Here is a 26,913-nt window from a genome sequence, read left to right as displayed (position 1 = left end):
CCTAAAATGTCAACCCAACGGTCCCCTCACCCACCCCTCGCTGCATTTTGAGGCCAAGGCATATTCTGCACCTACCCCTTGCTCTTGTTCCTGCCCTCTCCCTGACCCTCTGGGATTGGTCTTCTCTGAATTGGTTCTCTACTCCCACTTTCTGATTTGCAGGCTAGCAAAACATCCATGGCCACTTCAAGGGCAGTAAGCATGGTATTCAGATATAGGTTGGGCAAAGAACATTTTTTACAGATGGGGAAACTGAGGCCCAGTGAGGTCAGCTAGCTACTTCCTGTCAGGACTACCCAGGTCTTATCTCTCTCAGCCGACCATTTTGTATATCAGTCTCAGGAGGGAGGCAGATTATCTGCCCCTAATTCAGTCTCCCATCTCCCTGATCCGGGCCATCAGTATAGTGTTAAAGAATAAAATTCACGGAAGTCTTAGAGAAAAAAAGATTCATGTTTTATTTCCACAGAGAAACTCAAAAGTGGGACGCTCCTCCTGAAAGACGGTCAGTGACTTCAGGTCACACATGGAGTAGGTAGAAAAAGTGGCTGGTTTATTTGATGAGGCTGGTGGTCAAGGAGACACCACATGCGTGGGAAGAAACAAAGGACAGGTCCCCAGCCTAGAAAGAGCAGGTGTCAACACCCAGACCAGGGCTGGCCCGGAGGGAGAGCTGGGGGAGGGCGTGGTTGGGTTCCTCGATGACTGATGTTTCTCAGGGTCCCCGGCACAGTTGGGAGTAATTTTCTAGGAGAAAAGAGAAAATGGTAGAATGTGACCACTTCCAATCTTTTGAAACCAGACATCCTATCTTTTTGTGTTATTTCATTATTAAAATACTAGAAGCCCAGCACGTGAAATTGTGCGGCCCTGCCCACGCACCAGCGCAGGTCTTTGGTCGTTTCAGCGTTAGGGCCACAGGCTTTTTATAATATAGATATTTATAGAACGAAATAGAAGTGTCCCTGCCCATTCATTCCCCTCTTTGGGTGGGGGTAGGGGGTGGGACACCGTTGTGAACAGGTTAGTGGCACCCAGAACTGAATGTCATATTCTTGCAGCAAGAGTGAGACTTCCTCTCTGAGCCTCAGTTTCTTCATCTGTAATATGTAAACAATTATAGCACCTTTTCCAGGAATTAATAGTATGGCACAAATAAAGGGCCACATGCCTGTCACATTTAAGTGTTTGCTAAGTGGTTGTTCTTTGTGTTTTTTTAATCTTTATTGTTGAAAGTCCCCTCCACTACAGATGCCCCTCTTTTTTTCTCATTGACCCCACCACCACCACCACCACACACCCATCCTTCCCAGGTCTTCCCTGCACTAGTGTCTGTGTCCATGGGCCATGCATATATGTAGTAAGTTCCCCAGTTAATCTCTCCCTACCCTCTATCCCCGCCTTCCTTCTGAGATTCCATGTTTCCATGTCTCTGGGTCTATTTTGTTCATCAGTTTATTTTGTTCAGTAGATTCCACATATGAGTGAGATCATGTGATACTTACCTTTCTCTGATTGGCTTATGAAACCAGGCATCCCTTCATTGAGCTTCTGCATTCCCACAGTTCCTTTGTGTCTTACCTATTTCACCTGCCATCCCCTCACTTTTGCTGTCCCCTAAAACAGGTTATGTGGTTCTGCCAAGTTAATCTATTACCTCTCCCCCACTGGGAACTCACTTCTTCCTCCTGCCTCTGACCCTTTACACCTGAAAGGCTCACCTCTCTGCAGTTGCCCTGCACAATTCCTATCCCAGTCCCTCTCCTTAACCTATTGTGCCATTCTTCTTCTCATATCTGTTCCTGCATGGTCTCCCCTCCAACAGGCCTTCACTCAACACTCAGAGGTGCTTTCTGAGTAGATCATATCTTGTAAGTTTTTCTTCACACCCTCACATTGGACTCACCTTCCCAGTACCCTTAGAGTACCCACCCAGAGCAAAGCAAGTGCCATGATCCCAGCCCTGCCCCTGGGCGATGGTGCCCCAGCTCCTGGATGAAGCTGAGCATGGCTCACTCTAATACTCACCTACCAGAACTTCACCCACTGCAGCAGGCCAGGTCGCGCCCGGGAAGCCTGTGGGACAGGGAGAATGTCTGAGTAGACATCGCACTTTCCCCTGCACAACGTCTGCCCTCAGACCCCTTTTCTCACAAGCCAATTTTCTTTGCTCCACTACTTACCGAAGAAGAAACCGTGACTCCCCCCTGTAAAGAGATGATCAGAGTAGGTGATATGGGTGCTACAATGACCTCTCTGGACCCTGCCATGTTCCTGGTGCTCAGAAAGGGCTCAGTGGAAGGGGCAAGATCAAACCAGTTTATCTCAAAGCTCCTTTGGGTCTGACTGTAGACATTCAGCCCATGGAAATTTTTCACAGCACAATTTATCATCTTAAATACACGTTACCCAAGATGATACTGAATGTGGTCCCTTAGCACACTCTGCCCACAGGAAGTGAATGAGAATAGGTAGGTCTCCCTCTGCCTGAAAGGCGGATGGAAATTAGCCACAAATAATTGGCAAAGTGGACACCCACAGGCAGTATGGACTGCCACTTCACTTGTCAGCAGAGAGTTTCTGATCTCTCGGTGGAAGGCCTCTCCGTGAGAACAGGGCTTTACTGTTCTGAGAGGGGGAGGGAAATACCACCTGTTTTTGCTTCACCAGCCCAATTAGTATTTAGCACATTTATTTACTGACTTTATAAGACTGCTTTCTTTGCAACTGAATGCAACAAAATTCTCAAATGTTCTTCCTTTTAGTTCTTTTTGGAATGAAGCATTTATTCCCACCAACCAAGAGTTCCTGGGCTAGCTTCGCCTATCCTCCTCCCCCTCTACCCGCACCACGCCCAGAAGGCCAGCAGTTGAAGAGGTAGAGAGTGGATGCTACGAAGGAAGGTGGCTTGTTCTGCCATGTTTCATGTGATTTTTCTAAGGAGCATGTACTGGTATTTCTCTTTGAGAGGATAGTGGTTCCCAGTTTTCTCCATGATGTAGCCACTGCTCCCTTGTAATCTTTTCTGAATGTGGGTGCAATGAGTCTTGAACCTTCTTCCTTTCTCTAAGAGCAGTTTGGAAGTGCAAGATAGAAGGTGTGGAAAGAGATGACTTTCCGAGTGAACAGGATTTGTCCTCAGCTAACCCCCATAGAAGACCCTGGCAGCGAAAGCCTCCCTCCCTCACCCCCATGCAGAGACCCCAATGGGAAAACAGGGCAGTTGCAAGTCTTACCTTAGCGGGGGCCTTGGCAGAGTACTGCCCACCAGAGACAGTAGGATATGCTTGCTGGTTATAATTGTAGTTCTGCGGAAGAAAGCAAGGGTGGTGGGTAGTGGGGGGGAGGGGGCGGGTGGAGGACAGCACAGAAGGGATGAAACCATTTTTTCTCTGGAATAAACACCCAACTTCCCTGCCCTGGCTGGACCTTTCTCAAAGCCCCTGCCTTCTCCCCCTCCTGGTGTCAGGTGTTTTCTTTTCCAGAATCCCCTTCAGCCATCCAAGCTCACACGCTCACCTCCTTATGGTCCCAGCCCAAATGGCTCTGCCTTCTTCCCTCTCCCAATTCAAGTGTTACTTGGGAGGTGAGGGGAAAAGACCAAGGAAAGAAGTGAGGTCTAAATCAGATGGTCATGTGGCAGATATCTTACCTTAGAAGTTACTGCTGGTACCTCTGGCCATCCTGCACCAGGCTGAGAAAATTACAGAACAGAGGAGTGAAGGAGGAGAATATGATGTTGGCCAGACTGAAGAATAAGACTGAGAGAGGCTGAGGACCTCCAAGGTCAGTCTGAGGGCAGAGACTTACCTGACCAGCACTGCCTGCCCTCTTCTGAAGTGATGATGATGAATAGTTACCCTGCAAGAAAGGGGGCCACAGTTAGAGTGTCTCCACGGTCCTCAGGCCTTGCCAGACTGTGGGACTCCCACATCCTACTGCCTGGGCGCTGCCCTCCTTCTGGAGCACCCGCATCCCACCTACCCCACCCCGTCCCTCTCAGTGGCCCATGAGTCCTGTCCACAGAGAGGGCAGTGAGCCTGGAGGAAACTGATGGTCCAGATAGATACAGATGATAGGTTTCCACACTCAGTGCTGGGAAGTGAGGGTAGCGAACTGGGTTTAGCAACACCATCCCCACCCAGCCACCTGGAATGTTGGCAGGCTGGCCTGAGACTGAGCTAGAATGACAAATGTGTGGTGCCCACACAGGCTCCCATGAGAGCAGAACCCAGGCCCTAAGCCCCAGCCCACATTTTGCTGATGCCAAACCCTGCTCCCCGCATAGGCCCCTTTATCCCTGTTCACAGTGTTGTTTGTGAGGCAAAGTGGAGTGTACAACGTTAGCTCTGGGTCAAAGAGAAAGAAAGGGGAGAAATATAAGGACATAGATGAAGGTACTTAACACACTGCAGATGCACTACCCTCTCCCTCCCCCAGGTGAAGCAGGGGCAATTCCTAAGCAGTGGGAGAGAAGTTCAGTTCCTTCCATCAGCACTTCTCTACTAGGTCACACCACCACACACACACACACACACACACACACACACACACACAGGGTTAGGGTGTTCTTCTTAACTCTGACTTAACTCTCTACCTACCCTCACCTGACATTGAGTTTTAGCCCTAATACTGAGGTCACAAACTGGTTGATCACAGGCCTCCAGACATTTTTTACTTGGTTTGCATTTTTAAAATTGATTTAGTTATAAGCAACTCAATATCAGATTTCTAACTTTTCTTGAAGAATCAGGTGATGTGGTCACACGGGACTGCATGGGTACATGACAACTCAGCTGGAAGGCCTTGGCCTCCTCCTTTGCATGGCCCCACCCGTCCGACTTCAGGTTCCTGGCCCATGTGGATGAGTAAACGGGCAACTCTTGCCTCAGTGCCTAAGAGATCTGGGTCCTGAAAAGGCCACTGGCCATGCAGAGCCGAGGTGTGGCTTTCTGGAGACCCAGAGTCCTGCCCGTCCTTCTTGGAACGCAGATATTCAGACCCTGTGCACCTGCCTGCGGTTAACAATGACTTGATTCCCCCTCGGCCCCCCCACTCCACCCCCCCCCCCCGACCCCATACCTACTGTTTCCCTTCAGCTTTCTTCCCTAGTTCCCCCCATTTCCGGTTCTGAGGTCCTTCCCTCTTCTCAACCTCCTGGTCCCCATCACCTGTTCACCCTGCAGTACCCACCCAGCTGTGGCTCCCCCCATGTCAGGCCAGGCCCAGCAGGAACAGCAGCAGAGCAGAGACAGTGGCCAACTTCATGTGCCCGGGGCCTGTGAGGGCCCCCACCCTTGGCCTGGGCTTTTATCCTAAGGAGGACCTGCCATCCTGCTCTTTCTTCAGTGACTCACAGCTTCTCTCTCACACCCCACCCCCACTCAGCATTGCATAAAGGAAAGTGGGAAGGGAGGGAGGCACCCTCTCTCAGCAGAGAGAGTAAGGAACTGGCACAGAATCTGCAAGCCATTGTCAAGAATCCAGCACCCCACATCCCCAGAGCTGAGCTTCCTGACCCCAAAACAAGAGGTTCTGCCGCTCTTACCTCAATAATTTCTTTCCAGTTCAAAAAAGGAGTATTGTGTTTGAAATCCTGGAGGAAGAAGGAGAGATGAGTGGGCCACAGGGAGACAGAGGGTGGAGTGTGGCAGCTCATTGGGAAAGTATCAAGACCACGCACAAGAATGGGTTTTGGAGCCCGGGTGTGGTTGGGGTTAGATGAAGATACACTTATTACAGGTGTTAGAATTTTTGAGGGTATTAGTGATAAGATTTGGATGAGGTTTCCCATCTCCAAAATAAACAGAGGGGGAATTTTGTGACAGGAGCTGGGGTTTGGCTGCCTTGAGGGAGATAGAGAGGGACAGGATGACCAGGGTCCCAGTTCTTCAAAAAGTGAGAATTGTCCTACCTCCCAGAGTCGACTGAAGTAGAGGAGGGCTCGAGTGCTGGGGGATGGGACTTGGCCCTGTGGATGAAAGGTGGGGAGCAGGTTAGCAGAGAGCCTGACCCCCTGATCATCTAAGCCCCTACTCCTGCTCCCACCATTTCTCAGTCTTCATAATTGCACTATGACCAAGATTTTGGGGGAAGCTGGGTGTCTTTAGGGACCAGAAAACTATTTTTGCAAGCAGAGGAAGAGAGAAGCTAGATCTCTGGAGCCATTAACCGTCCTTTCCGCCTCTAGCACACAGAGAGTGCTCTTCTCTATCCCATTTCCCCTTCCTCTGGCTGAATGTAACTGTAGCAAAACCTCAAGACTAAGACCTGCCCACAGAGCTTCCTGCCTTTTCACCTGCCATGCCACCTCCAGCCCATTTCCCAAAGCTGGGGGCTTAAGTTATCCCTTCCAAGCCCCTCCTCCCCCGGGATAACAGTTGAGACGTAAGAAAGGAGCAGACACCAGGAGTGTGGGGCAGCTAAGGTTTATTTCAAGGGCAAAGGTTGAGATTAGTGGTAAATAGTGTTTTTTTAAGAAGGGGTGGGGGGCTCCCATCCATCTGGTAGCTCCTTGTCTGGAGGTCACGGGATGTGAAAGCTCCTCTCGTCCTGGGCAAAGAAATGGGTTCTAAGAGGGAGCTTGAGGAATAGGACTTCAGGGAGTAATGGAAAGTCATGGTTATATTAGACCCCTGCTCCAGAAATCTGCAGGGACCTTTTTGAACCACGGCTGTCATCCAGTCAACCCCAGATATTCCAGCTTGGGCTTGAAAACTCTTGTACCTTGCCAGGAATGTTATGTACAGCCCCCCTGTCTTCACTCCTCACTCTGTAGGAAGTCCTCAGCACCTCACCCCGCACTGTGAAGGAGTCAGAGCTCACCATTCTCTTCTCTGCCCATCTCTGTTCTGTCTCTCTTCTGAGATCTGTGCCTCTGGGAAGTCACCCCAGATGAATCCTGCCTGACTGCAGGCACTCACTGTACTGTGCCCTCTAGATGTGCAAAACGCTTGGCTATCCGTCCTGGCCCTCTGGGAGGTGTCTGTGTGTGCCCGAAGGTCCCCATGCTCAGGGGTCTGGCTTCCCCAGTAAGGAGTTCACAGTAAGGAGTCTTGCCCCACCAGAGATTATGCTTCTAAACCAGAAACAGTCTATTTTGTTCATTTAGCTCATGCAAACCAAACTGTGCTGCATCTGGGAACATCTGTATCTTCTGTCTTCCACTCCCCCTTATCCCAAAGGGAAGGCTTTGGCTTTCCTGGGGTTTGAGCTGCCTCTTTGCTTCCCCCTATCAGTATCCTTTTTCCCCCACAAGTTTTGGAGGACAGGATCCTAATTTTCATTCTTTTAAGTTAAAGCTTAGAAACTCAACTGAACATGGCCAGTCAGGTGGCTAGAATGGCTGTGATGGGCAGGGGGAGTCTGACTGCTAGAGAGCAAGTCCCCATGGCAAGAAGCAGCTGCTACTCAGCTTTAGTTTATTGTAGCCCATGGAATGGGGCCTTGTGTTGACAAATTTTTCAATAGAAGTCAGAAATCCAAGTCATTTTGTGAAGTCTATACATTTTTAAACTTTGGCAACTGATTCATATTGTGTGTGTTTTTTAATATATCCAAAAAAATCACATAATTGGGCTGCCAGTTACAGTTTTTGCTTTTGGTATTTGTTCGGATTGTTTGTCTGCTCTCATCCTCTCCTTCCAGTCCACTCTCTCTACTATTCTGGTGTCGTGTTAGCTTGGCCAGGGGTTTCCCTACAAGAGGAGGGGGTGAGCAGGGAGGAAGAAGAAAGGACTCGAGGACTCCATGTGTCCCCTAATATTATGTAAGTACAGGGCACCCATTAAGCACTCAGTAAATGTTGGCTTTCTCCTTCCCTTCTCTCTCTGTGTCAGTCCTCATGTGGCCTTTTAGCTCCACTTGACTATTCAGTCCACCCTCCCACCCCGGCCTCTGCTTACCTCTCCCATTAACCTCCAGGTCTTGGAGGGGAAACTGAGGTTTAGGCCTGTGCAAGTCTGCATGTTAGGATATGAAAGAGGTCCATTCATTTCTCATCCTCAATGCCCAACCGTTTGCAAAGTCTCCCTCTCTTCATATCTCAGCTGTTCTTCTCCTCTTGTTTTTGTTCTTTTTTTTTTTTAGCACTAGCCAAAATGCTCTTCATGGCCATCATCATTATTTCACCTGGCTCAGAGGTTTAGCTTTCTTCTCTATATTCCTCTCCCACAAAGATCATATGACATGGCCTTCCAGCCCTTACCTTGTTTATGGCATCCCAGTTAATGAAACCCAGCTTGGCTTTAAAGTTCTGCAGAGAAGAGAAAAAAGAAAAAAGGAGACTGGTCAAATTGGATCATAATAATGTAATTGGCTTGGAGCCTCGGGACAAGAAAGGCCAAGGACCACCACTGACAGCAGTTATAGAAAGAGGACTTCATCCTGTGAGGTCAAGGGGACAGGATTTTGGCTTTCCAAAAGAGAATGAATGAGCAGAGCAGTCTTGTTGAACTCACCTTCCAGAAAGTGTCGAAGTTGAAGGGCCCAGAAGTCTGAGAGTTCTAAGGAACCAATGAGAAATGGGATGAGAGTAAGAACACACTTCGTGAGCAAGAGGCAGGGGCAGGAGCTATGGATGTCTGGAGGGTCCTGGCTTAAGGTGGGGTGATGCCTCCACTCACCAAGTTATCGATTCCACCGACAGCTTCACCTCCCCCACTGGACCCTTGCCCCTGGGTGGGGAAAGGGGACTGATGTTCAAGGCTCATGCATCTTGTTATGCATACCACCCATCAGCTTGCTCCTGGCCCACTCATCTTTGCCTTTGCTCAAGCACCATGAACCCTCTGTAAAGCCACCTCTCTTCTTTACACAGCACCTAAGAACCCCATCTCCAGAAAGCCTTCCTGGAATGACTCATTATTTGCTGCCTAGCATAACCCTACCCACTTCCTAATATATAGCCTCACTGTGCGCCAAGCACTATGCCTTATCCCGCCATGTCCTTTGTGGAGATGTGTCCATTTGACAGACGAGGACACTGACACTCAGAGCTGTGCAGAGCTTGCCTCGGATCTATCTCCATGCCAGAGTTCAGTGTCTGGATCCTGAGCCCCCTTGGTCGGGTTATGATGCAGAAAGCTCTGCAGTAGCTGTGGGGGTGAGGAAGTTGGGCTTCACAGTGCCCATTTTATCCAAGAGGAAGGCCAGACTCACAGAGGTCAACTGACTTGCCTGATCACAGATGACAAGTGATCTCCCATTTCTAACTCAAAGTTCACTGCCTTTATGCTTCTCCACACTGCCTTCTAAGTATGATTTTTAAAATCCCCCTTAGCTAGCCATTCTTCTGTTATTTTAATCTGTTTTTTTTCCCTCACAGAGGTAATAGGATTGTGATGGCAGTTGTAAAAAGGGAGAGAATGGGTGAATCAAAGAGAATGACAGGGATCCTGGACCCCTGTTGATCTCCTGGTAGTCACCTGACGGATTCAGAGAAGCTGGTAAGAAGAAACTGATATTTCTCTTTCTTTTCCCAAGCCCTTTGCATTCTATCCCCACACTCCACCATCCCTTCTCCTAAAGACATCCCTGCTCACCTGATAATTGCCTTGGGAGTCCCCAAGGAGGCGACTACCTTCCCTGCTTATTCCCTGAGGAGAGAGAAAATGGAGAGTTGGCGGGGAGGCAGGCAGGATGAGAGGTGAGAAGTAGGTGAAGGATTCCTGAATCGGGGGACTGAGGCAGGAGCAGGGCCGAGTCCTTCCCAGGACCCCAAGAGAGGCCCTTCTCTCTGGGTAGCTCTATCTTTCCTGGCAAATCTTGTTTCACCCCCTTGTGGATGGGGCTACTTCTCACTTAGGATGCTCATTGGTACCATCACCATCTATTTCTATTCAGTCTGCAAGCTGTCCACAGTTCAGTGGGAATAGCCTTTGCCACCAAGTAGGAACCCGCCAGGCCGCTGTACTAAATTAATTCAAAATGCAGGCTGGGCTGATGTTTTGCTTTAGTCAGAAAGGTGATGCCCGCTGGAAGAGTCCCTGGTAGATGAGGCGGCACAGAAGTCAACTGCTAGTCTCCTCCTATGGCAGAGGTCAGCTCCTTTTGAGTTCTGCTTTCACTGTTTGGTATGGATCCCAGACCCATCGGCACCTCTTCATTCTCAGAGCTAAAATCTAGACCAGGCTGGGAGGTGGGACTGTCTGCCTTGTTAGTATTGCCGCTGCCACAGTCCCTACTCTCCTCACCCTGATGTCGCCAAGCCGCTGGGGCCTCTGAAGCCCTGAGGGACAAGACAGTGAGACACAGGTCATTGTTTTACCAGGTCCATCCCTGCAAATTCATGTATGATTTAATATGATTCCTCTTAAAATCCTAATGGAAATCTCTTTGGAACTTGTCAAAATCATCTTGAAGTTCATTTGGAAGAATAGATGCCTAACAATTGGTAAGAAAACACTGGAAAAGATGAGCGGCAAAAGGACTTGTACTGGCAGATACTAATGTACTATACAGCTACCATGAATAAAACTTTAATTCCTGTCCCAGAACAGATCAATCGATTAATAGAACCCCCAGAAGCTCTCCCCAAATATTAAGGTATATATACATGATGTTTTAAATCAGTGGTAGAAATGATTCAATACACAGGGCTGGGAATACCAGTTATGTTTTTGGGAGGAAAAACTTATTTATACCTCACAGTTTCCTCCCTTCTGTTTTTATCTGATTGTCTCCTACGGCAGCACACAGATCTGATTCAAAGTGTAGGGCCTGCCTAGTTGGATCCAGGAGTGGTCTAGACAGAATACACCAGAATACCGCCAGGTGGATTAAAGAGTTAAATTTAACAATGAAATTATAGAAGTGTTAGTAATGCTAGAAGAAAATAAAGTCCTTTATTTTCAACAGAAGACACCATAGAAAAACAGACTTTGGTATGTAAAAAACTAGAAATAGAGTAACAAACTGGGAGACGTTTTCTTGAAACCTGTCTACCCATAAAAGATTACTATCCCCAATATTTTAGGAGCTCTTCAGAGAGCCTTGTCAATGTAGCATCATAGGGTCATGCTCCTCGCCCTGCAGGCAACACTCACACCAGGTGCTGCTGCTCTGTACCAGCCTCCCCCAGAGCTTGTTAGAAGCCAGGATCTTGGCAACACCCCAGAGCTGAATCAGAACCCGCATTTTCACAAGACCTCCGGGCCATTCGTGGGCACCTTGGTGTAGCACTTCCTCTGTCAGTGCTGCAGGTTCTGACCAGAAAGCCCAAATTTCCAGAATAACTAGGAGGGGGATGCATGCAAACCAATGTCAAAGGGGTTAGCAAATTGTGTTCACTAGCCAGGCATAGGGCATTTGAAACATTTATGTTTCTAAAAGGACTGGTCTTCAGGCGACTTTCTGTCTGTGGGGGTATGTCCCATAAGGATTTGCAAGGAATTATTCCTTTGGAGATTATTAGTAATTTTATGTGCTTGGTCTCTGCCCCTAAATTGTAATTCCCCACAGACGCGGTTGGGATGAAGATTAGCATTAGGAGTGGAGAGCAGAGCTGGGTTACAAGGAGTGGCACAGCGGCAGTGATGAACTGCGGTAACCACAAGTTTGGCTCTCACCTGACCCCCAGATCCTCCGGACACTCGGACTCCATTTCCTGGGTTGTCACACTGTGGGTGAGAGAAAGAGAAGACTTCCTCTCAGTCTTTACCTAGACGCCAATTCCAGCCCTCAAGTTGCAGTCTTTTAGCCCCGAGGTTCACGCACGTCAGCCCCACCCCAGCAGCGGTCCACCCCATTCTCAGCCCCAGCGGTCACTCTCCCACCATCCACGGGGCCTCCTCTTTTCCTTCCCACAGTTTCAGTTTCAGGGAGATCCATGCAGGTGCAAACCGTAGACACTCACCTCGGGTTTATTTCCACCACCACTTCCTCCGCTGTTTCCTGAGGAAGAGCTGCTACTGTGTTCCTACAAGGAAAAGCAAGAGTCCATCTGGTGTCTTCAAGGGACTTGGAAGGGACAAAACGATTCCCAGCCACGTTAACCCCCTCTGCCTGCCCCCCATCTTCAGCCAGCCGTTCACTGAGGGAAGTGATGGGAGCACAGGGAAGACCAGGTGTGGCCAAGTGCATTTGGGAATGTGGGATAATCCCACCACATGCCAGGGGTGGGAGGCCTCTGGAGCCTAACTGCACAAAAGTCCCCTGACACCTGAGGGCAGGCTGGCCTCGTGCTGCCTTGCCCTGTCTCTCCTCTCCCCTGCCCTCTCCTGGAACCCAGAAAGGGGAAAAGGCCACTGGCAGGGAGCCTGATCAACATGCCTAGAATTTTCTAAGGGAAAATCAGATGGGGTAAAAGCCAGCAGAACAAAGAGCAGTAAATTAAAGCAGCTTATGTGATCTGGCTTGTTCTAGTTGCCTCCCTCCTCTTGCCGGACACCTTCCCCAGACTCCAAAGTAAGCCAGTAGTGTTCTCTCTCTTCAGGCCCCCTCCTGGAGATCCCTCCTAATCCAGCTGACAGGTTGTGGTCCCTTCCTAGTCCTTTCACCATCGGGGAGGGGCCTCGTGTGCAGCATCTGTATTAGTTCGCCTGGACCACAGCCCTGTAGTGTCTTAAGTCTCCACGTGTGCAGGCTTGCCCCCATTCTCCCTCCGGGAGCATCCCTGACAAGTATTATGTTGTTCCCTGCCCACCTCTCTTCTTCCACTCGTCACCCCCAGCGGTAGTCAGATTTCCAAGTGGCCACAACGGCAGGAATAGGGGTTAGACAGGAGAGAGAAGATCCCCACCCTCATGGAGCAGAGATAAGGGACAGAGTGAGCAGAAGTAGGGAGGGCACCTCTTCTGCAAGCCTGCTTGGTGGGGCTGGGAAGGTGGGAAACAAAGGGAAGGAGCCACAGGATGACACTGCCAGTGACGCCACCCATCCCAGGGCTGGCAACGTTCAGGAAGGCCTTGGAGTGCATCTCCTCGGCCGGGACCTCCACGGGCCTCAGCCTCATCTCTGCCTTTCAGCATAGGAGCAGAACTCACCCAGTTGCCCCCAGAACTGCTGCCGCTGCTGCCACCACCACTGCTGCCACCACCACTGCTGCCACCGCCGCTGTTGCCGTAGCTGCCGCCGCCACTGCTGCCGCCGCCGCTGCTGCCGCTGCTGCCGCTGCTGCCGCTGCTGCCACCGCCGCTGCTGCCACCGCCGCTGCTGCCGCCGCCGCTGCTGCCGCCGCTACTGCCACTGCTGCCACTGCCGCTGCTGCCACCGCCGCTGCTGCCACCGCCACTGCCGCCGCCGCTACTGCCACTGCTGCCACCGCTGTTGCTGCCACCACCGCTGCTACCGCCGTTACTGCCACTGCTGCCACCGCTGTTGCTGCCACCACCGCTGCTGCCGCCACTGCTTCCCTGAGGGACCAGAGCGAGGACTAAAGGTGAGAACACCAAGATTGCTTCCCTCCATCCCCTTGCTCTCTTGCTCGGGCATATTCCTGCCCAGTCTGAGGAAAGAGAGTTCTGTTTTCTCCCTGTGCCCGATGCTTCAGGTGCCCCGCCTCTTACCCAAGAGTTGCTAGAGCTTCCACCTGAGCCAGAGGGCGGAGGGTTGGTGCACTGCAGAAGAAAGGGGACAGGTGGGTTGTGAGGTTTCAGTTAGGGCCATCGCCTCGCCAGGCTCTCCTTCCTCATGTGGCTCGGCTTTCTTTCCCAACGTGTTCCTCCCCCACCCATCGCACTGACATCCCGCTCTCCCTTGCCTCCTCCCCACGCTCATCTCTCCCTGGCCAATCTGCCTCCCCATCTTTTTTTCCTCTTTGTCTCTCCTACTTTCTGTCACAGGCACCCAGACACCTCTTCTCGCCCCGACTCTTCCTCTTACCTCCGTATTTGGGTTGCTGTTGCCCCTCACTGAGCCATAACCAGGTTGGGCCACAGCTCCCTGCAGGGAGGGTGAGACTAAGTATGAGAGTGTGGGCCTGAAGGGGTGAAGGTACAGGATCAGGGCTGGGTGCTTACTTTACCTGAGTGTTGGGCCCCAAGTTGTATGGCCCTCCATTGCCTCCTTGGCCCCAGGAGCTTCCCTGAGAGCTGGTTCCGAAGCTGCCACCTGAGCCTCCAGAGTGTACATGGACCCAGGGATTGCCTGGACCTTCGGGATTGCCCTGGCTGTGGGCTCCGAGGCCACCCTGAGAACCAAAGGTGCCGTGGCCTCCAGATGGAGGCTGGCCATTGGTTCCCTGCAAGGACAACATGCGAGCACTTAGTGTGTGTGACCTTATCACTCATGATGGGGCAAGGCAGGCAGAGCAACTAAGATAGAGAGGAGCCAGAGCAGGGCATAAGGAGAGGCAGGGAGAGACCCCAAGGTGGTAGAGAAAGGATGCATAGCATGGACAGAAACTGCCCCCAGATGGCCACAAGTAAGACTCCTTCACCTTTCCATTGATTCCCAAGATTCTCAACCCAGCTTCCTACAGTCTCCCGTTCCCACACCGAGCTTCCTTCCAGCCACTCACCCAAGCACCGTTGCTGCCAGGCATCCCCTGCCAGGAGCTGTGGGCAGCATCTATTCCATGTCGAATAATGTTCTCAGCCTGTCTGCCAGCCTCACTCCCAGTGTTTCCAAGAGCATGGGCTGCCTCTCCAGCCCCTTGGCCAATGGCCTCCCTGATTCCATGACTAATGGCATCTCCTGCCGCATGTCCAACGGCTTCCCCAAAACCTGCTTCAGCGCTTGCCCCTCCACTTAACAATGGGCCAGCCTCCCCACTGCCCAGGTACAGGGCCAGCAGGAGGCAGGCCAGGGACCCCTGTAACTTCATTTCTGCCTCACTCCTTCTCCCTCCTAAGTGTCTTTTTCCCACCCAAGTTTCCTTCTGTTGGCCCTTTCTCTTCTCTGTGTCTGTGTGCCCTCCTCTGTTCTCTTTTTCCTTCTGACTTCTTGTTCTCTCTCCTTCTAGGTCTGCAGCCTCCTCTCTCCTTTCCCAGACTCCCCTGCCTTCCCAGAGGCCTCCTCCCTGCCACTACTCCTTATACTGCAGCTTGGGAGAAGGTGACAGGGCTGGGCAGCCCGGAGTCCCTCCTCCCAGTGACTCAGGGCCAGCCACTGATAGGATAATGAGCTGTAATTGTGAGTCTGAACGTCTGTGTTGAAACAGAGAGGGAGCCCATGCATCAGGGAGGGAGGGAGAAATGGAATGAGATGGCTGCAAAGTGTTTCAGTTTCCCAACCCCAGGAATTTGGGGCGCAGGGTGGGGATGGGGGCACCTGAGGAGATAGTCTGTTGGTGTCTCCTAGAGGTGGTAGGTGGAGGGAAATTACAGGCTGGGCCCTACCAGTGGGGCAAGGATACGAAACTCAGTGGGAAAGGGGACAGGTGAGTTAGGTGTCAGCTGGCCTAGGTTGGGGGCATCAGAATGGAGTCAGGTGACTTTCTCTCAGTTTCAATTAGCCTTTGCCTCTCCCATTTCTCTTTTCCCCCAGGCTGCCATCTAAAGGTGCCTGCCCTCACCCTCTTCCACAACTCCAAAGAGCCTGGGAGCTATGAGACTGGCGTCAGGTTTCTGTAGAGACCCCAGACCTCCAGGAAGGAAGTGGCCACGACCCTGAGAGTGGTCATCAGGGTGTCTCAGTTAGCATCCTGGTGGCTCTTGGCTAAGAAAGCTGGGTGTGGAGCAGGGGAGCTGGGCGGGCCAGCCACCCCCAGGGAATGAGTGGGAGGGAAAGACCTTGGGAGGGAGCGGCTGACCCAAGCACCCATCCTGTTTACCTGTTACGGAAGAGACACGTGTATGTGAGTTCATGGCCTCCTGGGAGGGCTAGGACTGCACCAGCTCACCCCACCCACCTCCAGCCTCCCCCCAGGGGCCAGGATGACTCTGGAACGGGAGGAGGGGTCAGCACAAAGGCAGGAACCCTATGTCAGCAGCATGATGCTCTGCGGGTCCCAGCTCAGGATGTGGAACTTGGTCAGGTCTCATCCCTGCTTAGCAAGCATGGCTGCCTCTGTACTCCCAGGAGTCCAGGCCCTCCCACTTGCCACTGCCTTGTATCACCACGACTCATAGCCCAGTTAGGAGGGGTCAGTTTCCATCGGCCTTTCTCAATGTCTCCCAGTCAGTCTCTCTCTCCACCCCAGCACCCACACCCCAACTTGTAACATTCAACACCTCTTACCATGTGAAAACAATCCCTGCCTGTCCTCAGCAGCTCCTACCTCCCTGTTACTCCATCTCTGACTCTTCAATGATGATAATAAATGTGGTGGTAATAATAATAATAATAATAATAATAATCATTGCAACTCCAATCTATCAAGGGCTTTCTATGTGTCCAGCACTGGACTAAACACTTTAAGGCTCAGACAGCCCTGGAGATCAGTCTTATTATTACCCCATTTAGAGATGGAGAAGTTGGGGTTCAGAGAGGACATGTGAATGTGTGGTAGAGCAAAACCCAAGCCCAGCCTGCCTCTCTCCTAAGCCCTGATCCCCAGCATTTTCTGTCACCTCAGTATTTCAGACTTCCCCCTGCTTTTCAAAGCCCTCATTCTTCCCTGGATAAAATTGGTTTTGGTTTTGCCCTGGCATCTTGTGGGGGGAGGGGAACAGGAGTAAATCTGAGGCCTCCAGGATTGGTGATGGAGACCCCAGTCCTGAGCCTGCTGCTTCCCACTGGCCGAGGACAGGACCTCGGCAGGCAGCAGAGTGCCCACTGACTCAGAGTCCTTGCCACACTTCCCTCGTGGGACACACCTTGACAATGGCATACGTCTGCCCTCTCCCTTCTTTATTGCTAAGACTTTTCTTTAAGCTAGCTTACTTTCTTAATTTTAAGAGAATATTTTATATTGCTGCTGGGAGTAGAAAGCCAGAATCACTTGCCCATAAATAGAAAGTACCAGAAAAACATAGAGAGAAGCAAGCAATGGTATTGCATTATATATGGCTGCAGTTTCTGCATCCTCTTTATTAGCAAGTCTGAGAGATGTTTTAAGGCGCACCAGCACAGAAACTGAGTCTTTCTCTTTAACAAATCAGAAAGCTTCAAAGAAAATGAGAAAAGCGTTTCTCACTGAGTGGTTCAGAGTGATCTAAAGCCATGTTCACAGACCACCTAAATTTTCCCCTACAACCAGCAGGTTCATGTTCTACCTTCTGAGAAAAACTGCCTCAGACATCTCTGTACCTGAGCAGTCACCTCAAATCAGTCTTAAGGCATAGTTATTATATACCCAACCCAATAGATGATGTGGTGCTTTCACATGCATGATCTCATTTAATCCTCACTATAACCTCAGGAAGGAGGTTATTCCCATTTTACAGATGAGGTAACTGAGGTCTAGAGTTTTAAACACATACACGGGATCATATGTAAAAAGATTATGGTAAAATGGAGTTGTCAGAATTTTGCCCAAGTCTGTCGGACTCCAAACAGCTTTGACCCTACATCACCATGCCTCCCATGTTTTATATATGATAGCATCCACAAAGCTGTCATGCCCCCATCATGTCCACGACCCTCTGATTTCATCTTTTCTCTCTCATTCACCACTTTATTCATTCAACAAGTATTTATTGAGTACCTACCTGTGCCATGCCTGTTCTAGGCATGGAACAAGATCATCAAAATCTCTTTCCTTAGGGAGCTCACATTCATTGTGGGGGAATTCGGACAATAAACCTCTCAGGTGGTGATGAATGCTATGAAGGGACTAGAGAAGACAGAGTGGGTATTTTAAATAGGGTGGTCAGGAAAGGGCTCTTTGAGATGTCACCAATGAGCTGAAACCCAAAGGAAGTGAGAAACTGAGCCAGGAGGCTATCTGGGGATAGTGTATCCCAAGCAAGGAAATGGTCGTGCAGAGGCTTTGAGGCTGGAGCAGGGGCAATGGAGGAGTTTAAAAAAAAGAGGTAACCATTTTTTAAATTTAATTTATTGGGGTGACATTGGTTAATAAGAGCTTATAGGTTTCAAGTGTACATTTCTATGGTACATGATTTATATAATGCATTGTGTGCCCGCCACCCAAAGTCAAAGTATCTTCTGTCACCATATATTTGGCCCCCTTTACCTTTTACTACCCCCCACCTCTTCCCTCTGGTAACCACCATACTGTTGTCTGTGTCTATGAGTTTCAGTTTTATATCCCACATAATGAGTGGAATCATATGGTTCTTAGCTTTTTGTGACTGATTTATTTTGCTTAGCATAATATTCTCAAGGTCCATCCATGTTGTCACAAATGTCAATATTTCATCTTTTTTATGGCTGAGAAGTACCACATCTTCTTTATCCAGTCTCCTATTGAAGGACACTTGGGTTGTCTCCTTGTCTTGGCCACCGTGAATAATGCTGCAATGAACATAGGGGTGCATATATCTTTGCAAATAAATGTTGTCAAGTTTTTTGGGTAGATACCCAAGAAGAGGGATTTTTGGGTCATGTGGTAACTCTGTTCTTGATTTTTTGAGGAACCACCAGACTGCTTTCCATAATGGTTATACCAGTTTACATTCCCACCAGCAGTGAATGAGGGTTCCCTTTTCTCCACAACCTCTCCCACACTCATTATTACCTGTCTTGGTGATAATAGCCATTCTAACAGGCACAAGGTGGTATCTCATTGCAGTTTTGATTTTCATCTTCCTAATAGCTACTGACGTTGAGCATCTTTTTGTATATCTGTGGGGCATTTGTATGTCTTCTTGGGAGAGGTGTCTGTTCAAGTCCTCTGCCCATTTTTTAATCGGATTGCTTGTTTGGTGTATGCGTTCTTTATATATTTTGTGAAAAAGTAACCATTGTGAAGACTTTGACTTTTATCTGACTGAGATGGAACCAGCTGAGGGCTTGGAACGGAGGAAGGCTGTGATCTGACTTGGGTGTGAACGGGGCTCCCCTGGGGAACAGACTGTTGTGGGGAGAGAGGAGTACAGAGATCAGGGAAGGGGCTTGAGGGGGCAGGTTTGGAGGTTGAACTCAAGTATAGAGAGGAGAGGAGGCCTTGGGTCTGGACAGTGTTTCTGCTCCCTCCTAGGGGGTCCTAGGCCTCAAACTAGCACCTACTGGCTCATCTCTTCCACAGTGTCTGTCCTGGAGTCTAGGTTGAAATTCTAGGTCCACCACTTACTAGCCATCTGTATAGCAATTTTAATCATCTGTATAGCCATTTCCTTATCTGTAAGAGAGGTGAATGTGAGGGTTAAATGAGGTAATAATGCAAAGAGCATAGAGCAGTGTCCGGCACACAGGAGCACTCAATATATGTTGGGCGTGTTACCATTGTTGTAATGCTTTCTTGACAGTTGTTTAATTTTGAGACATACACATGCACTTCCTGAAAGAGCCAAATATAGAAACTTATTTTTAAAGAGGACTTACTTTGAAGCAGCCCACTCCCCAAGGGTCCCAGGGAAGCATGCCACCTCACTAGCAGAGGTCACCAGCAGGGAAGTGGTCTTGAAGAGAGCCCGCCATCACCACTTACTAGCTGGGTGGCCTCAGGCAACTCTCTCCCTTCCCTGGACCTGAACTTTATCATCTGTGAGGGGTTAATCATGGTACCAGCCTCATGAGAGGTTGTGAGGCTGGAATGAATCGTGTATGTAAGTGCTTAGCATAGACATAGTAAGCACCCAATAAAGATGGCTGTCCGGTCCCGCCCAAACTCCTCTCCTTGTTCTTCCACATCTGCAGAAACTCGCACCTCCTGTCTTTGTTACTCCCCAGCCTGGCTCCACCTACCTGTCTCAGGTGCCTCATTCTTGCTCGCACTTATTCCAAGGCCTTTCCCAAGTCTGCTCAAGCCTTCCCTCTACCAGTTGCCAGCCATGTGTGCCTAGCCTGACCTTTCCTTTTAAACCTCTTAGTCTAGAGGGAAAATGGGTATGAAATAAGTAAATACAGGGTGTCCCCCCCCCCCAAAAAAACATATATATTGAAACAGCTGATTGCTCAATTTTGAAAATGAAATGTATTTTGATAAACATTGCCTTTATAATTATTCAAAGTTTGTGTACACATTTTGGGGGGACACCCTCTATGTAACTACAAATTGTCATATGTGCTATGAAGAAAAAAATCAGTGTACCATGAGAAAGAATAACAAAGGTGGTCTTCTGTTCAGATTGTGTGGTCAAGGTAGCTGAGGCCTAAAGAGTGAGGAGGAACTAACATAGGGGACAAAAGGGACATGGAGGTTTTTACCTCTAATTCTCCTTCACCTTTTTCACCTATGCCCCCACCCCTCTCTCCTCTGGCAGCTATCAATTTGTCCTTTGTACCTATGTGTGTTTCTGTTTTGTTTGTTCATTTGTTTTGCTTTTTGGATTCCACATGTATTGAAGTCTTATGGTATTTGTTCTTCTCTGACTTATTTCACTTAGCATAATGCCCTCTAGGTCAGGTCCATTCATGGTGTTGCAAACGGTCAACTATACTTTAATTTAAAAGGGGGGAGCGTATAGAGAATATTCCTAGCAGAGTGAACAGCATGCAAGGCCTCAAGGCAAGAATGTGCCATGCTCCTTTTACTCTTCAAAACCAGCTGCGATCTTCTTTTCCAGAAGCCTCCCAGGGTTGGCTCCCAGTACATAATGATTTATCCCATACCTCTTTGGCAAATATATTCAGCAAGATAATGTGCATACAAATAAAATCAGTGCAAGTTTTTACTTTATGACAGGATGATTCCCTTGAGTATTCCCTTTTCAGAAGGGAGTCCTCCAGTCCATATGAAACAATGTCCAGCACAGAGTAGTCTTTCAGTAATGTGTGCTATGAATGAATGCTTCTCTTTTAAAAAATTCAGGAAATAGATGTCTGAAATTTACTTTGAAATGCATAAAAAATGTATTGATAGATGCCTAGATGGAGAGATGTGTGTGATTGATGGATGTGTGATAAAGCAAGCATAGAAAAATGTTAGTGGTAAAATCTAAATAGTGGGTATGCAGGTGTCCACTCTAAAGTTCTTCATCTTTGTGCTAAATTAGAAATATTTTCAATATAAAGTGTGAGGAACATCACCTTTATCGTGCACACCCTCCCTGGTGTGTTATTTGTTCTTACTGCTGCATTGCCTTGCATTTGTTTTCATATTCTGTTTCTATGCCTTGTCTCCTCAGGAAGCCTGTAAATTACAAGGCAGAACACTGTCTCTCTTTTTTTTTTTTTTCTTTTGGTCCCACCATTGATGGAATTTTGATGCTGGAAGCCATGTTTATAGTCCTCTTCTGCAGGCAAGCATCCCTGCTTTATAGAGGAGAAAATTAATGGCCCCTGTGGAGGCACAGGATCCTGATTGGAATGCAGGTCTCCCAGCAGGTTCTGGCAATAGGAAGGCCTGCTGCTTTCTCATGGCCTACCCAGGGCAAGTGCTCTGCCCCTCTGAGCCTCAGTTTCCTCATCCATACAATGGGGATCATAAGAGGACTTATGCCTTTGGGTTGGGGGAAGTTTAAATGGTTACAGAGCATGAGCACTCACCACAGTAAGTGCTCAGTAGGTAGTAGCTCTATGATGACTCCACAGGCTTTGGTCATCACAGATCTGAAAGCTGGGCCTCCTCCGTCACCATTCCTGCCTCTGTGAAGAAGCTCTCCCTCCTGCCATCAGTGTGCCTTTCCCCTGAGCCTTTGGCCTTCCTCCCAGAGAGGGGACCTCCCAAATGCATGTCTATCCTCTCTCCTATTCATCGATTCCCATAGCTACTGATGCCAAACAAGGGAAGACCTCTTTGTTTAGAATATCCCTTGTAGCTGTTAGGCTGTTTCTCCCTCCAAATTCTAGTCATGTTCTTAACCTGTGCAAGCCTCTACATGCTTCTCAATAAAATGGGGCAATAACAATACCTCTTACCTAACTGGTTGGGAGACTTCAGTGATGTCATGCATGTAAAGCACCCGTCAGGGAGCCTAGCAGGCCTAAACTGCATAATAAGTCCAAGTAATCATTGTTATTCCTTTGGCGCAACATCCCCTGAATGAGGATGCTGAGATGGCTTCTGCCATCTCCTCCCTGGTGTTTCCGCCCCCACTACTGGCCTGAAGTGACTTTCCTTCATGATGCTCCTCCCAGTGCTGACCACGAACCTTGCACACTAATGGAACTCGGTTTGTCTCTATAACCGCCTTCTTAGATCTGATCAGCCTGAAATCTCCAGCTCAACCTGTCCTGTCCATCAGACCCCCAGCTCTCAGAATAGAAGCAAGAAGAGAAAAGACAAGCCTCCCCTCACATCCCTCCTTAGGAAGCATGTGGACCATAATGAGGGTATGTTGTGTCATATTTATTCACAAATCTCAGTACAGTTCCCTCAAGGGACTCCCGAAATCTACCCGCCCCCCATCCCTAGCTCCTCCAAGTCATTTCAGCTGATATGCCAACAGGAAAGCCAGTCTGCTCAGCAAGGCCAGTGCATCAGTTTAGGGAATGATGTTGGCGACGCTCTGGAAGAGAGAAGGAGATAGGGAGTGAATGCAGGGTATGCAGTCATAAGGACAGTGAGACCTTTGCCCTCATATTCTTCCCTAGAGAAATGAGAGGGAGACTGGCTACTTTGGCCCAGTAATTGCCTATGTTCTTGAGAATATCTTAAGGAAGGTAGCACCTAGATTGAGAAAGAACAGGGAGCCAGTACTCCAGGGCAGAGATGCCAAGAGGGGGGACTCTATAAGAACTGAGAAGCCTTGTCTGCTTTGCCTCAGAGAATCCCCTGCCACCCCATAGCCCTGGAATAAGCAAGGTGTGCCTTTGGGTTCCAGGAGCAGTCTAAAGAGCTGTTACACACCCTTACCCTTTCGCCCAGCCTCAGGCAGCTGAGATACTCAATCCAAAGAGTACAGCTAGGACTTTACTTTGGATGAGGATCCCATGGGAGTCTTTATTCAGGGAAAGGACAGAGCTACAGTCCCCACCACCCAGCATATTGCTGGAAGACAGCAGGGATGCATGGCAGGGGTGTTTACAGTAGGTTGAGGTAGGGAGGGAGTCACAGAGGACATGATGAGGAGAGATGGTAGGCACATGGAGGGGATGGTTCCAGCCACCCCTCTCTCCCTGGCTCAAAGATGCACATGTGCCACTGGAGGTCTTTTCTGCCAGCTTGTGTTTGCTTCAGTGGGAATGAAAAACACCCAAGAGATAAAAGCAGGATGCAAAGGGTAAGGAGCAGGTGAAGAAAGGGACAAGCAGGGCTGGGAAATGGGTTGCATAGTCTCTGAAAGGCTGAGAGTCTGTCCACAGTGAAGTTGTCTATGAGCAGGCAATGGGAAGGGCAATGTACAAACATCTCCCAAGACGGAGAGCAGAAATCTAAAACCATGTGGGCACTTACCCTCCATAGAGCTGGAAAGTTGATGAAGGGCTTGTTGACCGAAGCCTGGAATTCAAGGACAAGAGGGTCAGTGCCCATCATCCACCCCAGCACCATCTCGGGAGGGCCTCCATTCCCCCACTTCCAAGTCTATGCTTTGCTCGTGAGACTTACTCCAGATGTTAATGTTGTGGTTGCGCCCCCTCCGTGATGGCCGGTGGATCCGCCTGGGTGACCGCCCTGTTGACAAAGCCCAGACCATCATTACAACCCCTCAATCCTTGAGGGTCTCCCAAGTTCCTTTTCCCCAGTTACCTGCTGCCCCCTAGGGTGACTAACCCACTATCCCTCACTGTCCAAAAAGAAACCCAAAAGCCTTGTTGCTGTGGTAATTCTGTAAGAGATGGGAAGAAAAGCCAGTAAGGATGTCTGCCCCTACTGACTACTCTTCCCCCTCATTCCCTTTTATTTTAGTTAATGAGATGCTTTCAGTCCCTGAGAAGTGGCCTGACTAGAAAGGGAACCCAGAAGACCCACACAAATACCAAGACCATAGTTAACCTCAGCCTTGACCTCAACTCTACCCCCTTTACACACACTTGAGCCTGATCCCTAACTCAGGTTGATCCCTATCTTCAATCCTAGCCCCAGATACTCAGCAGTGCCACTCTGCTGCTGCTGCCGGGCTGGAGCCGTATCACAAACCTCCCTCTCCTGGTCTCTACATGGTGAATCCTGCTGTCTGTCTCAGAGCCTACCATGCATGCTTTCCACATAGACCCTTCCTCCCCACCTACATCCCTGGCTCCCTGCCTGGAAGCCAATGTGGTTATAGGCTTTGAGGCCTGGGCCAGTCCCTCAAGATAGTATCCCAAAGCCTCCTCATGGAGATTAGAGTGGAGAATTGAGGCAGGCAGGAGTCTGCCTTCTATTGCCAAGCTCCTTCCTTGGTGCCTGTTCAGCTATGCGTAGTGCTGCTTGCCTCTCCTGTCCTCCAGTAACTGTTCCCTCTACCTAAATGGGGATCAGAAACCCTCCAGGAGACCTATTCTGATGAGGCATGTGAAGAAGAGGAAGAACCCGGGCCTGTGATTTGCCGAAGATGTGTGCTAGCCACAGGACCCTGGCAAATCCCCTTAAACCTCACTGAGCTCCAGTTCTCTCATCTGAGAATCAGGGAGTCAAGACAGCCTCCTCACCCTGACAACCTCAAAGGCTCATTATGAAAATTAAACAAAAAAAGGCTTATCTCCAAAGCTATTCCTCATGTTCACTCTCAGATATTCTGCCCTTTCTCAATACTCATATGCTCCCACAGTCACAGATGCTGGCTCAGTAATTGATTCCTGTTCCCCAGGAGAGGCTTCGTGTTCCTCCCTCCAGTCCTCCTCAACTAGGAGGGCAGCTCCCGGAGGCGGGGCTGGGTCACATTCACACTATCTGGTTTAAAGCTTTGCAGATAAGACGGCTTGATCCATCTGACCATCTGACCACCAGCTCCTTTGTAGAGAAGGAGAGGAAGGAGGGCACGGTTATATAGCTGCCTAAGCTTCTTTCACCACATGAAGGCTACCTGGGCTCCCCAAATGTATTAGTTTAACCTCTCCCTCCCCCAGACCCCTTCTCCCCATTTCCCCTCCCCTGTTCACCTACATTCAGCAGCTGGTTGGCCTCCTTGCCGTCTTGGTTGACCCCATAATGAGCATTCTGCTGCAACCTGTCCACCTCCTTCCCGGCCTGGCCAGCAGCATGGTGGACACCTTGGCCAAGTTTCTCCGCTTCCTTTCCAGCCTGGCCAGCAGCGTGGTTGACCCCTTGGCCAAATTTCTCTGCCTCCTTCCCGGCCTGGTTGACCCCATCGTAGACCCCGTGGACTACTTTGTCTGCCTCCTTTCCGGCCTGTTCAACGGCATGGTGAACTCCCTGGCCAAAATGATCCACCTCCTTCCCAGCCTGGTTGACTCCATTGTGGACCCCTTCGACCACTTTGTCCCCCTCTTTCCCAGCCTGCCCTGCTGCATGGTGGACCCCCTGACCAAACTTCTCTGCCTCCTTCCAAGCCTCATTAACCTCATGGCGGACCCCATGGCCAAACTGTTCCACCTCCTTCCCTGCCTGGTTGACCCCAGGATGGACACCTTGGACTATTTTGTCTCCCTCCTTTTCAGCCTGTCCTGTGGCATAATGAGCATCCTGCCCAAACCACCCCATCTCCTTCCCAGCCTGGTTACCCCCATGATGGACCCCTTGGACTATTTTGTCTCCTCCTTTCCCAGCCTGCCCAATAGCATGGTGGACCCCCTGGCCAAACTTCTCAGTCTCCTTCCAGGCCTCACCAATCCCATGATGAACCCCCTGGCCAAACTTTTCTGCCTCGTTCCCAGCCTGCCCAGCGGCATGGTGGAACCCCTGGCCAAACTTCTCAGTCTCCTTCCAGGCCTCACCAATCCCATGATGAACCCCCTGGCCAAACCTCCCTGCCTCGTTCCCAGCCTGCCCAGCGGCATGGTGGACCCCCTGGCCAAACCTCCCTGCCTCGTTCCCAGCCTGCCCAGCGGCATGGTGGACCCCCTGGCCAAACCTCCCTGCCTCGTTCCCAGCCTGCCCCGTGGCATGGTGGACCCCCTGGCCAAACCTCCCTGCCTCGTTCCCAGCCTGCCCAGCGGCATGGTGGACCCCCTGGCCAAACTTGTCTGCTTCATTCCAGGCCTGACCAATCCCATGATGAACCCCCTGGCCAAACCTCCCTGCCTCGTTTCCAGCCTGCCCAGCGGCATGGTGGATCCCCTGGCCAAACCTCCCTGCCTCGTTCCCAGCCTGCCCAGCGGCATGGTGGATCCCCTGGCCAAACCTCCCTGCCTCGTTTCCAGCCTGCCCAGCGGCATGGTGGACCCCCTGGCCAAACTTCTCAGTCTCCTTCCAGGCCTCACCAATCCCATGATGAACCCCCTGGCCAAACCTCCCTGCCTCGTTCCCAGCCTGCCCAGCGGCATGGTGGATCCCCTGGCCAAATCTCCCTGCCTCGTTCCCAGCCTGCCCAGCGGCATGGTGGATCCCCTGGCCAAATCTCCCTGCCTCACTTCCCGCTTGGTTGACCCCATGATGGACCCCCTGAATCACTTTGTCTGCCTCCTTCCCAACCTGTCCAGCAGCGTTGTTGACCCCATGGATAAACTTCTCTGCTTCCTTTCCTGCTTGTCCGACGCCATTGTTGGTACCATGGGCTACCTTGTCCAAGCCGTGGTTGAGCCCCTGGATGTCCTTGTCCAGCTCCTTGCCGGCCTGGCTCCCCATGTTGCTAAGTCCATTAAAAACTTTCTCCACTTCCCTTCCAGCTTGAGTGATGCCATTATTGATGCCTTCCAGGGCCTTGCCCACCTCTCTCTCTGCATTGCTCAGCCCTCGGTTGATCCCTTCAATGACCTTCTCAATGGGGTCATCACTGGCTGCCCATCCAGGCAGGGCCCCCAAAAGCAGTAGGAGGGAGCAGGAACTGATCAAACTGGCAAGATGCATATTGTTGGGAGGGTGGGAAGGATGCAGAGAGGAACCAGCGAAGCCAAGCTGCTATTTATCTTCTGCTTCCCTCCCTCTTCTCCACCCCTCATGACTCAATTACCCCCGTGAGGCACTGACTTGGTCTCCAGTCAAGG

The 26,913-nt window shown here is 50.2% G+C and overlaps 2 protein-coding genes across 8 annotated transcripts; both read right to left on the bottom strand.

The window, feature by feature from the left end:
* Positions 1 to 434: 434 nt before the first annotated feature.
* DMKN (dermokine) lies at positions 435 to 14,986 on the bottom strand. Of its 7 annotated transcripts, none has more exons than XM_070398228.1 (19): positions 14,459 to 14,985; positions 13,964 to 14,179; positions 13,822 to 13,881; positions 13,506 to 13,556; positions 12,984 to 13,352; positions 11,855 to 11,917; positions 11,568 to 11,618; positions 9,543 to 9,596; positions 8,625 to 8,675; positions 8,460 to 8,504; positions 8,207 to 8,254; positions 5,915 to 5,971; positions 5,549 to 5,596; positions 3,811 to 3,861; positions 3,653 to 3,694; positions 3,237 to 3,308; positions 2,184 to 2,207; positions 2,029 to 2,076; positions 435 to 747 (listed from the first exon to the last, which is right to left on the bottom strand). In XM_070398228.1, the coding sequence occupies exons 1-18, from the start codon at positions 14,762 to 14,764 to the stop codon at positions 2,029 to 2,031; spliced, it is 1,656 nt and encodes a 551-aa protein (XP_070254329.1). In that variant the 5' UTR covers positions 14,765 to 14,985; the 3' UTR covers positions 435 to 747. The 7 variants fall into 7 exon arrangements, with proteins under 7 accessions (XP_070254329.1, XP_070254330.1, XP_070254331.1 ...); XM_070398229.1 differs by having other exon boundaries at positions 2,033 to 2,076; XM_070398230.1 differs by lacking the exon at positions 2,184 to 2,207.
* Positions 14,987 to 22,213: 7,227 nt separating this feature from the next.
* Positions 22,214 to 26,823, bottom strand: SBSN (suprabasin). The gene is made up of 4 exons (XM_070398583.1): positions 24,914 to 26,823; positions 23,435 to 23,500; positions 23,282 to 23,326; positions 22,214 to 22,394 (listed from the first exon to the last, which is right to left on the bottom strand). The coding sequence occupies exons 1-4, from the start codon at positions 26,774 to 26,776 to the stop codon at positions 22,371 to 22,373; spliced, it is 1,998 nt and encodes a 665-aa protein (XP_070254684.1). The 5' UTR covers positions 26,777 to 26,823; the 3' UTR covers positions 22,214 to 22,370.
* Positions 26,824 to 26,913: the final 90 nt, after the last annotated feature.

The sequence above is a fragment of the Myotis yumanensis genome, unplaced genomic scaffold, assembly GCF_028538775.1.
Source record: "Myotis yumanensis isolate MYYU_CA2020_CCGP unplaced genomic scaffold, mMyoYum1.0.hap1 SCAF_18, whole genome shotgun sequence".
In the NCBI taxonomy this organism is placed as follows: Eukaryota; Metazoa; Chordata; class Mammalia; order Chiroptera; family Vespertilionidae; genus Myotis; species Myotis yumanensis.
The sequence above is the reverse complement of the archived record's forward strand: the minus strand, read 5'-3'. Positions and strand labels throughout refer to the sequence as shown.

Excerpts from the sequence above, each read along its gene's own strand:
- DMKN (XM_070398228.1), bottom strand. The coding sequence starts at position 14,764 with ATGAAGTTACAGGGGTCCCTGGCCTGCCTCCTGCTGGCCCTGTACCTG. Across the intron at positions 8,676-9,542 it reads ACTCCCAAGGCAATTATCAG|GGGCAAGGGTCCAGTGGGGG; the intron begins GTGAGCAGGGAT and ends TTCCCCACCCAG. Across the intron at positions 2,208-3,236 it reads CTGCCAAGGCCCCCGCTAAG|GGGGGAGTCACGGTTTCTTC; the intron begins GTAAGACTTGCA and ends ATCTCTTTACAG.
- SBSN (XM_070398583.1), bottom strand. The coding sequence starts at position 26,776 with ATGCATCTTGCCAGTTTGATCAGTTCCTGCTCCCTCCTACTGCTTTTG. Across the intron at positions 23,327-23,434 it reads CCACAACATTAACATCTGGA|GCTTCGGTCAACAAGCCCTT; the intron begins GTAAGTCTCACG and ends CTTGAATTCCAG. Across the intron at positions 22,395-23,281 it reads ACTTTCCAGCTCTATGGAGG|AGCGTCGCCAACATCATTCC; the intron begins GTAAGTGCCCAC and ends TCTCTCTTCCAG.